We start from the raw sequence: 14,260 nt of genomic DNA on the forward strand, positions 1-14,260 counted from the left end.
AATTTCACCCGTCTTAATTCACCCTTAGTGCATCCTACTTGCTGCTTGTTCCTGCAATGTTTCAGCAAGTATTTCTTCAGTGTGCAGTTCTACCTGTAATCTATGTATGGCTTCTTCTCTCTCCTGCTCCATCTCATGGTATTCTGATTTCTTGTTCTGCAGAATGTGGATTTCCTGGGATAGAAAAACCCATTATCAATCGCACATTAGGACCTTTGCGATCAGCAACACAAAACAAAGGAAGTTACAGGTTTTCGTATCAGCCTTTATCTATTTTGTTTAAAGACCACAACTGATTTGAGATCAGTTGCCTGGTTATGCTATCTTTGTAATGAGACTGTTCTCCATCTATAATTGCATACAATTCCATTTCAACTCCAGCTACTTTTGATCTTGGTAACTAGAAACGTCTCCCCCTAACCTCATTTTATGCATAAGTTGCAAAGGGCAAACAGCTGTACCAGAGGAGGCTGGTGGGAGGAGCTAGGACAGGCTCATTGTAATGACTAGAATGGAATTAACGGAACAGAGTCAAATGTGGTTTCTATATGTTTGTGTTTGACATTCCATTAATTCCATTCCAGCCATTACAATGAGCCCATCTTCCTATAGCTACTCCCACCAGCCTCCTCTGTGATGTACCTACAATACCTCTCGTTTCCCCTGTATGTCTCTTGCCCTCTGACCTCGTCTTTAGCCTTGAGCAGGGCCTCCAGTTCCTCCAGAGACCGAGTCAGCTCGTCCTTTAGCATGTCACTAGGACCGTGGCCGCCATGTGCTTCCAGATCAGCCACCTGCCAACAGACAATACGTTTCAGTCAAGACCAGGGGTGTATTCATCACGCCGATTATGTTGCAAAACGTTTTCCTGTTGCAAAACATTTTGCAACAGAAACCGTTCACTCCAAATGGAAAACGGTTTGCAATGAAAACGAGGTTTCTATTGGACAAATTCAGGAAGGTCCAATTTCCTCCTGTTTGCTTCCTTTTGGTTCTTACATGGTAAACAGTTTCCGTTGCAAGACGTAATGAATACACCCCAGGATAAATCAGTATAGACTTGACTGTTCTGCAGTTCTTGTCAGATCTCTAGAGGGAATGTGAACGTTATTGTGACGTGTTTGCCAGGACCCTTGTTGAAACTAGATTGAGCCTCTACTTGCTATGCACTCCTGAATGGTGCTATAATTGGGACAGGTGCTGGTCCCGAAAGGAATGATACCTTGCCTTTACAGCTTGCCCCTGACATTAAATGTTATGTTCATTTTCCTAAATGTTAACAGTGTATACCCAGTTGTGGTCATTTAAATCCGTCAGAATCTCTTTTCAATCAGCCATTCTAATTGTCCAGCAAGACAATGGGTCTGTTGTTCTCCAGGCCTTTCTTCATCAACTCAATTCACAACTGCTCCTCACACAAAATGCATCATATATAATATAATATAGCAGTACCACACTGCAGGTAAAGGAAAATCCAAATCCCTTTTCCCTGGCTCCGGATAAAAAATATCCTACTTTTCTCCTTCCCCCCCCTTCTGACACACAGGTCTCGACACACATCTCTGCGTGCCTGGCAGATATCTCAAGCTCAACAAGACGGAACTGCTCTTCCTCCCGGGGAAGGCTTGCCCGCTCAAAGACCTCTCCATCACGGTTGACAACTCCACAGTGTCGCCCTCCGAGAGTGCAAATAACCTTGGCGTGACCCTGGACAACACCCTGTTGTTCTCTGCAAACATCAAAGCAGTGACTTGCTTCTGCAGGTTCATGCTCTTCTACAACATCCGTAGAGTACAACCCTACCTCACACAGGAAGAGACACAGGTCCTAATCCAGGCACTTATCCTCTCCCGTCTGGACTACTGCAACTCGCTGTTGGCTGGGCTACTGCAACTCACTGTTGGCTGGACTACTGCAACTCACTGTTGGCTGGACTACTGCAACTCACTGTTGGCTGGACTACTGCAACTCGCTGTTGGCTGGACTACTGCAACTCACTGTTGGCTGGACTACTGCAACTCGCTGTTGGCTGGACTACTGCAACTCGCTGTTGGATGGACTACTGCAACTCGCTGTTGGCTGGACTACTGCAACTCGCTGTTGGCTGGGCTACTGCAACTCGCTGTTGGCTGGACTACTGCAACTCGCTGTTGGCTGGACTACTGCAACTCGCTGTTGGATGGGCTACTGCAACTCGCTGTTGGCTGGACTACTGCAACTCGCTGTTGGCTGGACTACTGCAACTCGCTGTTGGCTGGACTACTGCAACTCGCTGTTGGCTGGACTACTGCAACTCGCTGTTGGCTGGACTACTGCAACTCGCTGTTGGCTGGACTACTGCAACTCGCTGTTGGCTGGACTACTGCAACTCGCTGTTGGATGGACTATTGCAACTCGCTGTTGGCTGGACTACTGCAACTCGCTGTTGGCTGGACTACTGCAACTCGCTGTTGGCTGGACTACTGCAACTCGCTGTTGGCTGGACTACTGCAACTCACTGTTGGCTGGACAACAGGTTTTCAACCTTCCCAAGTTCTCTCATGTCACCCGTTATGCCACCTCAGGTCACTTGGCCACCCACCCCTACGGGAGTCCAAGCTCTTCTCTGTCCTGGCACCCCCCCAAAATGTTTTTTCAATAAATAATAAAATATGTCATATATAATATCACCAAGTAGCAGTACCACACTCCAGGTAAAGGAAACTCCAAATCCCTTGTGTATATACAGTACCAGTCAAAAGTTTAGACACACCTAATCATTACAGGGGTTTTCTTTATTTTTTACTATTTTCTAGTACATTGTAGAATAATAGTGAAGGCATCAGAACTATGAAATAACACATTTGGAATAATGTAGTAACCAAAAAAGTGTTAAACAAATCAAAATATAATTTTATATTTGAGATTCTTCAAAGCAGCCTTTGCCTTGATGACAGCTTTGGACACTCTTGGCATTCTCTCAACCAGCTTCATGTATTTCAATTAACAGGTGTGTTTTGTTAATCTGTGGAATTTCCTTTTTAATGAATTTAAGCCAATCTGTTGTTTTGTGACACGGTAGGGGTGGTAAAAGACCATGTCCACATTTATTTTATTTTTGTACCTTTATTTAACTAGGCAAGTTAGTTAAGAACAAATTCTTATTTTCAATGACGACCTAGGAACAGTGGGTTAACTGCCTGTTCAGGGGCAGAACGACAGATGTCACCTTGTCAGCTCAGGGGTTTGAACTTGCAACCTTCCGGTTACTAGTCGCTCTAACCACTAGGCTACCCTGCCGCCCCACATTAAGGCAAGAACAACTGAAATAACAAAGAGAAATGACAGTCCATCATGACTTTAAGACATGAGGGTCAGTCAATCCAGAAAATTTCAAGAACTTTGAAAGTTTCTTCAAGTGCAGTCCAAAAAACATCAAGTGCTATGATGAAACTGGGTCTCATGAGGACCGCCACAGGAAGGGAAGACCCAGAGTAACCTCTGCTGAAGAGGATAAGTTCATTAGAGTTAACTGCACCTCAGATTGCAGCCCAAATAAATGCTTCAGAGAGTTCAAGTAACAGACACCTCTCAACATCAACTGTTTAGAGGAGACTGCGTGAATCAGGCCTTCAAGAAACTACTACTAAAGGACACCAATAAGAAGAAGAGACTTGCTTGGGCCAAGAAACACGAGCAATGGCCATTAGACTGGTGCAAATTAGAGATTTTTGGTTCCAAACGCTGTGTCTTTGAGACGCAGAGTAGGTGAACAGATCATCTCCGCATGTGTTGTTCCCACCGTGAAGCATGGAGGAGGAGGTGTGATGGAGCTTTGCTGGTGACACTGTCAGTGATTTACAATATTTAGAATTCAAGGCACACTTAACCACTTAACTGCCTGCCATTAGGTACCGAGATGAGATCCTCAGACCCCTTGTGAGACCATATGCTGGTGCGGTTGGCCCTGGGTTCCTCCTAATGCAAGACAATGCTAGACCTCATGTGGCTGGAGTGTGTCAGCAGTTCCTGCAAGAGGAAGGCATTGATGCTATGGACTGGCCCGCCCGTTCCCCAGACCTGAATCCAATTGAGCACATCTGGGACATCATGTCTCGCTCCATCCATCAACGCCACGTTGCACCACAGACTGTCCAGGAGTTGGCGGATGCTTTAGTCCAGGTCTGGGAGGAGATCCCTCAGGAGACCATCCGCCACCTCATCAGGAGCATGCCCAGGCGTTGTAGGGAGGTCATACAGGCACGTGGAGGCCACACACACTACTGAGCCTCATTTTGACTTGTTTTAAGGACATTACATCAAAGTTGGATCAGCCTGTAGTGTGGTTTTCCACTTTAATTTTGAGTGTGACTCCAAATCCAGACCTCCATGGGTTGATAAATTTGATTTCCATTGATAATTTTTGTGTGATTTTGTTGTCAGCACATTCAACTATGTAAAGAAAAAAATATTTAATAAGAACATTTCATTCATTCAGATCTAGGATGTGTTATTTTAGTGTTCCCTTTATTTTTTTGAGCAGTGTATATATATATATATATATATATATATATATATTTTTTTTTTTAATGAAATATGACACGAGGAAACAATCAAAAGCAACATAAAAGCTACATAAATAAAATAACATTTTAAATCCTTATTGGCTGTCACGGTCTTCCTCCTCTTCATCTGAAGAGGAGAGGCGAGAAGGATCGGAGGACCAAAATGCGGCGTGGTTTGTGTTCATCTTGATATTTAATAAAGAAAACACTGAACACTGAAACACACTATACAAAAACAATAAACGAAATAACGACCGTGAAGCTAATGAGAACTGTGCTGACACAAGCAATCAACATAGACAATCACCCACAAACAAACAGTGAAACCCAGGCTACCTAAGTATGATTCTCAATCAGAGAACACTAATGACACCTGCCTCTGATTGAGAACCATACTAGGCCGAAACATACAAATCCCAAAATCATAGAAAAACAAACATAGACTGCCCACCCCAACTCACGCCCTGACCATACTAAATAATGACAAAACAATGGAAATAACGGTCAGAACGTGAAAATGGCGATGTCAATTCTACCAGAATTGTACTATGTGATAGCTGTTGGAAAAGCATTCCTCATGAAGCTGGTTGAGAGAATGTCAAGCTGTCATCAAGGCAAAGGGTGGCTACTTTGAAGATTTTTGTTGGGTTACTACATGATTCCATATGTGCTATTTCGTCATTTTGATGTGTTCAGTATTATTCTACAATGTAGAACATCTTCTAAATAAAGAAAAACCCTTGAATGAGTAGGTGTCCAAACTTTTGACTGGTACTGTACAGTATAGATAACACTAAACCAGCACTTGATCCCCCTCCCCAGCTCTGACTCTACTGATAGCTACGTTATTGAGGAAAATGGTACTTTCTATGCCTGTAATGGGGTTGTCCCACCTAGCTGTGTCTTCAGATTAATGCACTAACTAACTAGTAAGTCGCCCTGGATAAGAGCGTCCGCTAAATGACTGAAAAGTCAAATAAAATGTAAGGAAACGTCAGTCAGGGAGCCTGCCATCTTGGAACCTGATACACACCTCCCACCTCTTTATCCCGCTTCAACCCAATTCAGTAGCAGCAGTGCCCCTGAGAATGCTGTTCCTATACATGCAAAACAGCAGTATCTCCTACTAACCAAACAAGTCATGAACTAAACAAATAACAACAGTGAGGAATTAATACACAAACCCCCCAATGCACAAACTGCCAAGCAACAAAACTGTAGTATAGAGTAAATAACAAAGTAAATATCTGTCATTGGATGATAAAGGCATAATGTCTCCCTATCAGACATTGAGGTCTCAATAATACACACAACATACACCCTCCCCTTGATCCTCCTTTACCGTGGCCAAGGCTGCTGCCTTCCAATGAGCCAAGGCTGCTGCCTTCCAATGAGCAAGCCAAGGACCGAGACACCACCATTATCAGGTAACTGAGAATTGAAACCTCACTGCTGTGTCAACTCAGCCTGCAAAATACGAACAAAACTAAAAGGAGACCTTTAAAAGGTCTCTGCTTCTTGGAGAGTCTTGAGAGAGGCTGGATTATTTTTAACTGTGTGTGGTAGGAAGGGAGAACTAAATGAGAAGCTGCCAGCTTCCTCTGGTTATTTTTCATTTTTCTCCTAACTAGGGCATTGAAAGTAGGATATTGCTGTCCTACAAACCTCTCTCTCTTTCACCCCCTGGAGATGTGAACCATTTTCAGAGATGTGAACCATTTTCAGCCACTTCAGATCGAGAGAAAGAGAGAACTTGGTCCACCAGACCAGGGCCCGGTTTCCCAAAAGCATCATTAGAACCTTCGTAGGAGCATTGTTAAATCTCTGAACTGTTTCAAAGAACCATCGTTATTAACGTTGCACTTAAACACTCTGAATCTAACGCCTGCCTCAGACCACTCATAGAACAGCTACTGAATCTAACGCCTGCCTCAGACCACTCATAGAACAGCTACTGAATCTAACGCCTGCCTCAGACCACTCATAGAACAGCTACTGAATCTAACGCCTGCCTCAGACCACTCATAGAACAGCTACTGAATCTAACGCCTGCCCCAGACCACTCATATAACAGCTACTGAATCTAACGCCTGCCTCAGACCACTGATATAACAGCTACTGAATCTAGCGCCTGCCTCAGACCACTCATAGAACAGCTACTGAATCTAACGCCTGCCTCAGACCACTCATAGAACAGCTACTGAATCTAACGCCTGCCTCAGACCACTCATAGAACAGCTACTGAATCTAACGCCTGCCTCAGACCACTCATAGAACAGCTACTGAATCTAACGCCTGCCTCAGACCACTCATAGAACAGCTACTGAATCTAACGCCTGCCCCAGACCACTCATAGAACAGCTACTGAATCTAACGCCTGCCCCAGACCACTCATATAACAGCTACTGAATCTAACGCCTGCCTCAGACCACTGATATAACAGCTACTGAATCTAGCGCCTGCCTCAGACCACTCATAGAACAGCTACTGAATCTAACGCCTGCCTCAGACCACTCATATAACAGCTACTGAATCTAACGCCTGCCTCAGACCACTCATAGAACAGCTACTGAATCTAACGCCTGCCTCAGACCACTCATAGAACAGCTACTGAATCTAACGCCTGCCTCAGACCACTCATAGAACAGCTACTGAATCTAACGCCTGCCTCAGACCACTCATAGAACAGCTACTGAATCTAACGCCTGCCCCAGACCACTCATATAACAGCTACTGAATCTAACGCCTGCCTCAGACCACTCATAGAACAGCTACTGAATCTAACGCCTGCCCCAGACCACTCATATAACAGCTACTGAATCTAACGCCTGCCTCAGACCACTCATATAACAGCTACTGAATCTAACGCCTGCCTCAGACCACTGATATAACAGCTACTGAATCTAACGCCTGCCCCAGACCACTCATATAACAGCGACTGAATCTAACGCCTGCCTCAGACCACTCATATAACAGCTACTGAATCTAACGCCTGCCTCAGACCACTCATATAACAGCTACTGAATCTAACGCCTGCCTCAGACCACTCATATAACAGCTACTGAATCTAACGCCTGCCTCAGACCACTCATATAACAGCTACTGAATCTAACGCCTGCCTCAGACCCCTCATATAACAGCTACTGAATCTAACGCCTGCCTCAGACCACTCATATAACAGCTACTGAATCTAACGCCTGCCTCAGACCACTCATATAACAGCTACTGAATCTAACGCCTGCCTCAGACCACTCATATAACAGCTACTGAATCTAACGCCTGCCTCAGACCACTGATATAACAGCTACGTGTGTCGGCCCTCCCACAATACTTTATACACATATCTCCACTAAACATATAATCACATGGTTTATCCTTCTCTGTGATTGCTGATAACTACAGAACAAAGTTGACTACAAACCAGTGGTGTTATTAAAGTACTTAAGTAAAAATACTTAAATTGTTTTTGGGGGAATCTGTACTTTATTATTTATATTATTGACTACTTTTACTTCACTACATTCCTAAAGAAAATAATGTACTTTTTACTCCATACATTTTCCCTGACACCCAAAAGTACTCATTACATTTTGAATGCCCAGCAGGACAGGAAGTTAGTCGAATTCACACACTTATCAAGAGAACAAGCCTGGTCAACTCTTCTGCCTCTGATCTGGTGGACTCACTAAACACAAATGCTTAATTTGTAAATGATGTCTGAGTGTTGGAGTTTCCTCCTGGCTATCAATAAATCAAAATACATGTAAAAAACTGTTTGGTTAATTTAAGTAATTTGAAATAATTCATACTATTACTTTTGATACTTAAGTATATTTAAAACCAAATAGTTTTACTCAAGTGATCTTTTACTGGGTGACTTTCACTTTTACCTGAGTCATTTTCTATTAAGGTATCTTAACTTTTACTCAAGTATGACAATCGGGTACTTTTTCCACTACAGTTACAAATACAAAGTTGTCAATGTCTATGCAATTGATACAAACAAGCAACGTATGAAAATGTACTTCAGATGAAAACCGAGATGACTGCATTACAATATAAACAGGGCCCGGTTTCCCAAAAATATCATTAGAACGTTCATAGTGGCATCGTTAAATCTCTGACATGTTTCCCAAACCATTGTTATTAACGTTGCACTTGAGCTTGTAAGAGCTGATCCATCGCCAGTATTGTGAAATAATTATAATGTTAAGGTAAGATTTGAATGGAGAAAGCTGATCTGAGCACAGCCCTTCCTTTCTTTCGATCCAATCACTATCGACTCATGCTCCAATGACACACTTATAAACCGTTCTCTCTGCATGGTGTTTTTGGTAAATGCATGTCACATCTTCGTCTGTTGTAGGAAAGATTCATCGTTAAATCACTCGTAAATGTAGGTTTTATTGGGCCCTGGGTGGCTTGTCTTTTTAGAGGAGGTTTAATGTAAAGACGTGGAGGATACAAATCTTCTGGGACGACTGATATATATTCACAGTACAGTTAAACAACGACAGAAACATTGCATGAAATGGTAGAATAATAGTGGAGATCAATTTTATCGGGCTAGACTAGACATTATAAGCCCAGACCACTCAAACCATTGAAGTATTTGAATCCAAAGGTTTTTAATAAAAGGCTCGGAGCCAGCAAATTCCATAAGTTCTAAGCTGCCAGCAACCCTGAAAAGACATTATATTGATGACATAGAAGTGTAAAAAACAGACAAAACACTTAATTGACTGGACCCATTTAGCATTGACGCAATGGAGAATGTCTCATCATCCACTTGTCTAGTAATCCTATGTATCACATGTATATCTCAGGGATGGGAGGTAAATGGGATTCCATGTGTACTCCAAGCCACAGATGGATGACATTCTCTGGATTCAGCCTAATGACGCCTTAGAGAAATAGATGTGATAGTGAGAGCATGCAAAGAGCATGTTTATACTGCCCAGTAATCCAAACCAACTGACACACCTTGAATAAAGCTTCAGGGGAAAAGCCTGCAGCATGACAAGGACAGTGTTGTCAGAGGATGATAAAGTGAACTACCAACTGATGTGTCCTTCCACTTTTCTCCAAAGACTTTCACAAGACAAAAAAAAAACAACATTGCATGAAAATGATGACCCAATCAAAAACCTGCATGACCTCCCTCCGGCAGAGAACCGGCACGCCGGAGACTTTCAAAAGCTGTCAGTGGCAGTGACTCATCAACCGATCACGTTTGAACAAGACTTTACTGCTACAGCGGCCCACCGCCTTCTCTCTCCTCTCGGTCCACTCGGACTGCAGTGTTTTACAGCACTATCAACATCTTACCTCCAGGTCACAGCGTGGAGATATTTATGGAGTGAGCGAAGGTAACATGCGGCAAGATAACATGCGGCGAGGCATCAGGCACGTGTCTATTCCTCAAGAGGCTGAAAATAACTTCAAATCTTCATGGTGCTCTATGGTAATGCTTTTAATTGTACTTTCCATTGCACAACTAGGAATGTAACATATCTTTACATTTCTACAAATGTATTTTTCTTAATTCTGTTTCTTGAGTGGTTGCATGCACTTGCATAAATACATTGAACTTTAACATTTACCTAGCATTCCACTGAGACTTGGTCCACTCAACATCTGTGGAAACGGATCTGACATGGCGTCCATAGTTCTATGCTAAAGAAAGTAAAGGGATGACAACACTCACCTGGTCTCGTAGCCTCTCCGTCTCCTCCTGGTAGGCAGCTAGCTGCTTCTTCCACTGCTGCACGTTGTTATTAGCTTCATGTAACGCTGACACCAGCTTGGAGTTGCTGTCCTGCAGGGTGAAGAGCTCTGCCTCCAGGTTCATCTCGCAGATAGACCTGGAAGACATTGGCAAAGACCTCAGACAAACATTCTCTGGCCACTCTGGAATGGAAAAGAATGAAGGGACATTCACTACATGCTGGAGAGAGGCTTAATGGTAAAGACTGGCAATCAAGAGTGTCCGTATTTGTTCAACTCTGGGGTATAATTTGTGCAATTGGTCCATTAAATATGTTCCTGTTTCATGTTCTTAGATGCCATGTTATTCTACGATTAGAAAGCTTAAGGTTATCCAATCATAGCAACTCACCATGGCAACCATAGAATAAGCCTTGTGTAGTAATAATGGACAACAGGGACAAAAGCAGAGTAGAACGAGTGACTGAATGGCAGGGAAATATTCACATTTTAGCAGACTCTCTTATCCAGAGCGACTTACAGCAGTGTTTTCCAATAGTGACTTACATGCATGTGGGTAACCTTCTCCCTCTGTGTGTGAGTGATGATCTTTGCCCCACTCCCTTTTCTCTTGTCTGGACCCTGTTTCCCGTTAACATGTTTATTCAATGGGAAAAACTTAATCAAAACAATCATAACTAAAGCAAGATGGCACCGACAGACATGGTCACCCTGTTCTTAGCTCCTAGTCAATTTTGCAGTATTTAGTTTTTTTGTGTGTGTTATTTCTTATATTATTTGCTCAGAATGTTTTTTGCATTATTACCTACAGCCGAAAGTAACTTTTGAATATTAGATTGGCTGTCATTCACCAGCATTTCGACCAGAAATTTGACTTTCCAAAATTGGATCCTTCGTTTGAACTCCCTCGAGGTAATTTTATGAACGACATCACCGGAGAAGAGGAGCAAACTATAAACCGCATATCCTGAGGCTGTATTTATTGTACCTGGGGACTTTAATAAAGGAAATCTGAGAAAAATGCTACCGAAGTTCTATCAACACATCTTCTGTGCTAATCACGCATTGAGCAGTCTTGAACATTACTACTCCCCCTTCTGGGACAGCTACAAGGCCCACCCCACCCTCCCTTCACCAAATCAGATCAAGGTTCCATTTTGTTCCTCCCCTCCTATAGGCAGAAACTTAAACTGAAAGTGCGAACCACCACATTTAACCATGGCAAGGTGACTGGAAACGTGTACAAACAGACCAGCTATGCCCTCCGTAACGCAATCAGAGAAGCAAAAATGATTGTACAGGGACAAAGTGGAGTCGCAATTCAATGGCTCAGACACGAGACGTATGTAGTAGGGACTCCAGACAATCAATGATTATAAAGGGAAAGTCAGCCACGTCGCAGACATCGCTGCCTCACTCCCGGAAAAGCTAAACACCATCTTCGCTCAGCCCCCTCTTGCACTCCCTGTTCACCCATTACTGCGTGGCCACACACGTCTCCAATTCAATCCTGAAGTTAGCTGACGACACAACAATAGTAGGGCTGATTACCAACAATGATGAGACAGCCTACAGGGAGGAGGAAGAAATTTGTCTTGGCCCCTAAAACCCTCACTATCTTCCACAGATGCACCATTGAGAGCATCCTATTAGGCTGTATCACTGCCTGGTATGGCAATTGCACCATCCACAGGGCTCTCCGGAGGGTGGTGTGGTCAGCCCAACACATCACCGGGGGCACACTGCCTGCCCTCCGAGAGATCTACAGCACCCGGTGTCACAGGAAAGCCAAGAAGATCCTCAAGGACCTCAGCCACCCGAGCCACAGCCTCTTCACCCTGCTACCATGTAGAAGGCGGAGACAGTACAGGTGCATCTAAGCTGGGAGACTGAAAAACAGCTGTCTGCAGGTCATCAGACTGTTAAATAGTCACCACTAGCCCGGCCTCTGCCCAGTACCCTGCTCTGAACTTAGTCACCGCGATGCAGTGCCTTAGACCACTGCGCCACTCGGGAGGCCCTAGTCACTGTTATTAGCCAGCTACCACCCGGTACTCTACCCTGCACCTTAGAGACTGCTACCCTATGTACATATGAACACTGGTCAGTTTAATAAGCTTTACATACTGTTCTACCCAGTTTATACTGTATTGTAGTCAAGTCTCATCCTATATAACTACTTCTGTAAGCACCTTTCCTATTGATATACTATCATTATACCATTATACCATTATATATACCATTATATATATGAAAGGTGTATATATATATATATATATATATATATATACCTGTATATTCCGAACTCTGACATTACTTGTTCTGATATTTCTTAATATATTTATTTACATTTTTGGGATTTGTGTGTATTATTTTGGATTGTTAGGTATTACAGCACTGTTCGAGCTAGAAACATAAGCATTTCGCTGGATCTGCGATAAAATCTGCAAAATATTTGTATGCGACCAATACAATTTGATTTGTATGCCCCGGCTCTGGCTTACTACAAGAAAATCCTCTTCGCCTAAATGATGTTTTTCTGTCTGAACCTTGGAGATAAAATGGAATACTTGAGTTTAAGACCAAGAACATTTCTACAAAACATTCGGTGTACTTTCAGACAATGAAAAAACCCTGGCTTGAGTGAAACTTTGAGGACAAGAGCGTGTATAAGTGGGTTACCCTTCAGAAAGCATCTTTTTAATACGCTCCTTCTCAGAAGACAGTGTGATGTCTGCGCTTTGGCTGCGGAACATCTTGTCCTCAGGACCGTTCACACACATCACCGGCGGAGACTGGAGCTCGTCACCGAGGTCCTAAAACACAACACAAATAATACACTTTAAAAGGGGCAATCTGCAGTTGAAACAATAACAAAACACTGTTTTGGTAAAAAGCTGAGGAAAGTGGCTGGAGAAATGTAACCACTCTCAAATTAATAGACTGAGCTATGGATGTAAAGAATGACCATCCATGATATAAAAATGATAGTTTTAATCATGTTTTGAGGCTAAATAGTGTTTATTTTATTGCCTTACAACCTGGAATTAAAATTGATTTTTTGGTTTACACAACATGCCTACAACTTTGAAGATGCAAAATATTTTTTACTGTGAAACAAACAAGAAATAAGACAAAAAAAACTGAAAACTTGAGGGTGCATAACATTCACCCCCCCAGCTGCAAGTCTCTTGGGGTATGTCTCTACAAAATTGGCACATCTAGCCACTGGGATTTTTGCCCATTCTTCAAGGCAAAACTGCTCCAGTTCCTTCAAGTTGGATGGGTTCCACTGATGTACTTCAATCTTTAAGTCATACCACAGATTCTCAATTGGATTAAGGTCTGGGCTTTGACTAGGCCATTCCAAGACATTTAAATGTTTCCCCTTAAACCACCCGGGTGTTGATTTTGCAGTTTGCTTATGTGCTGGAAGGTGAACCTCCGTCCCAGTCTCAAATCTCTGGAAGACTGAAACAGGTTTCCCTCAATAATTTCCCTGTATTTAGCGTCATCCATCATTCCTTCAATTCTGACCAGTTTCCCAGTCCCTGCCAATGAAAAACATCCCCACAGCATGATGCTGCCACCACCATGCTTCACTGTGGGGATGGTATTCTTGGGGTGATGAGAGGTGTTGGATTTGCGCCAGACATAGCGTTTTCCTTGATGGACAAAAAGCTACATTTTAGTCTCATCTGACCAGAGTTCCTTCTTCCATATGTTTGGGGAGTCTCCCACATGCCTTTTGGCAAACAACAAATATGTTTGCTTATTTTTTTTCTGGACACTGTTCCATAAAGCCCAGATCTCTGGAGTGGTCCTATGGACAGATACTCCAATCTCCGCTGTGGAGCTTTGCAGCTCCTTCAGGGTTATCTTTGGTCTCTTTGTTGCCTCTCTGATTAATACCCTCCTTGCCTGGTCCGAGAGTTTTGGTGGGCGGCCCTCTCTTGGCAGGTTTGTTGTGGTGCCACATTCTTTAAATT

General features: G+C 43.1%; 1 protein-coding gene across 3 annotated transcripts in view; it reads right to left on the minus strand.

The window, feature by feature from the left end:
- Positions 1 to 14,260, minus strand: part of LOC110508897 (homer protein homolog 3) — a 31,540-nt gene that overhangs the window by 761 nt on the left and 16,519 nt on the right. For 2 of the 3 annotated variants that reach the window (XM_021589795.2, XM_021589794.2), the window contains 4 exons: positions 12,954 to 13,087; positions 10,252 to 10,408; positions 687 to 794; positions 94 to 174 (listed from right to left, as the gene is read on the minus strand). In XM_021589795.2, coding sequence (XP_021445470.2) covers positions 94 to 174; positions 687 to 794; positions 10,252 to 10,408; positions 12,954 to 13,087 — 480 coding nt within the window. Of the gene's footprint in view, positions 1 to 93; positions 175 to 651; positions 795 to 10,251; positions 10,409 to 12,953; positions 13,088 to 14,260 lie in introns of all 3 variants that reach the window. The other variant, XM_036966374.1, reaches the window with a different exon arrangement.

Source organism: Oncorhynchus mykiss, chromosome 28 (genome assembly GCF_013265735.2).
Source record: "Oncorhynchus mykiss isolate Arlee chromosome 28, USDA_OmykA_1.1, whole genome shotgun sequence".
NCBI lineage: Eukaryota > Metazoa > Chordata > Actinopteri > Salmoniformes > Salmonidae > Oncorhynchus > Oncorhynchus mykiss.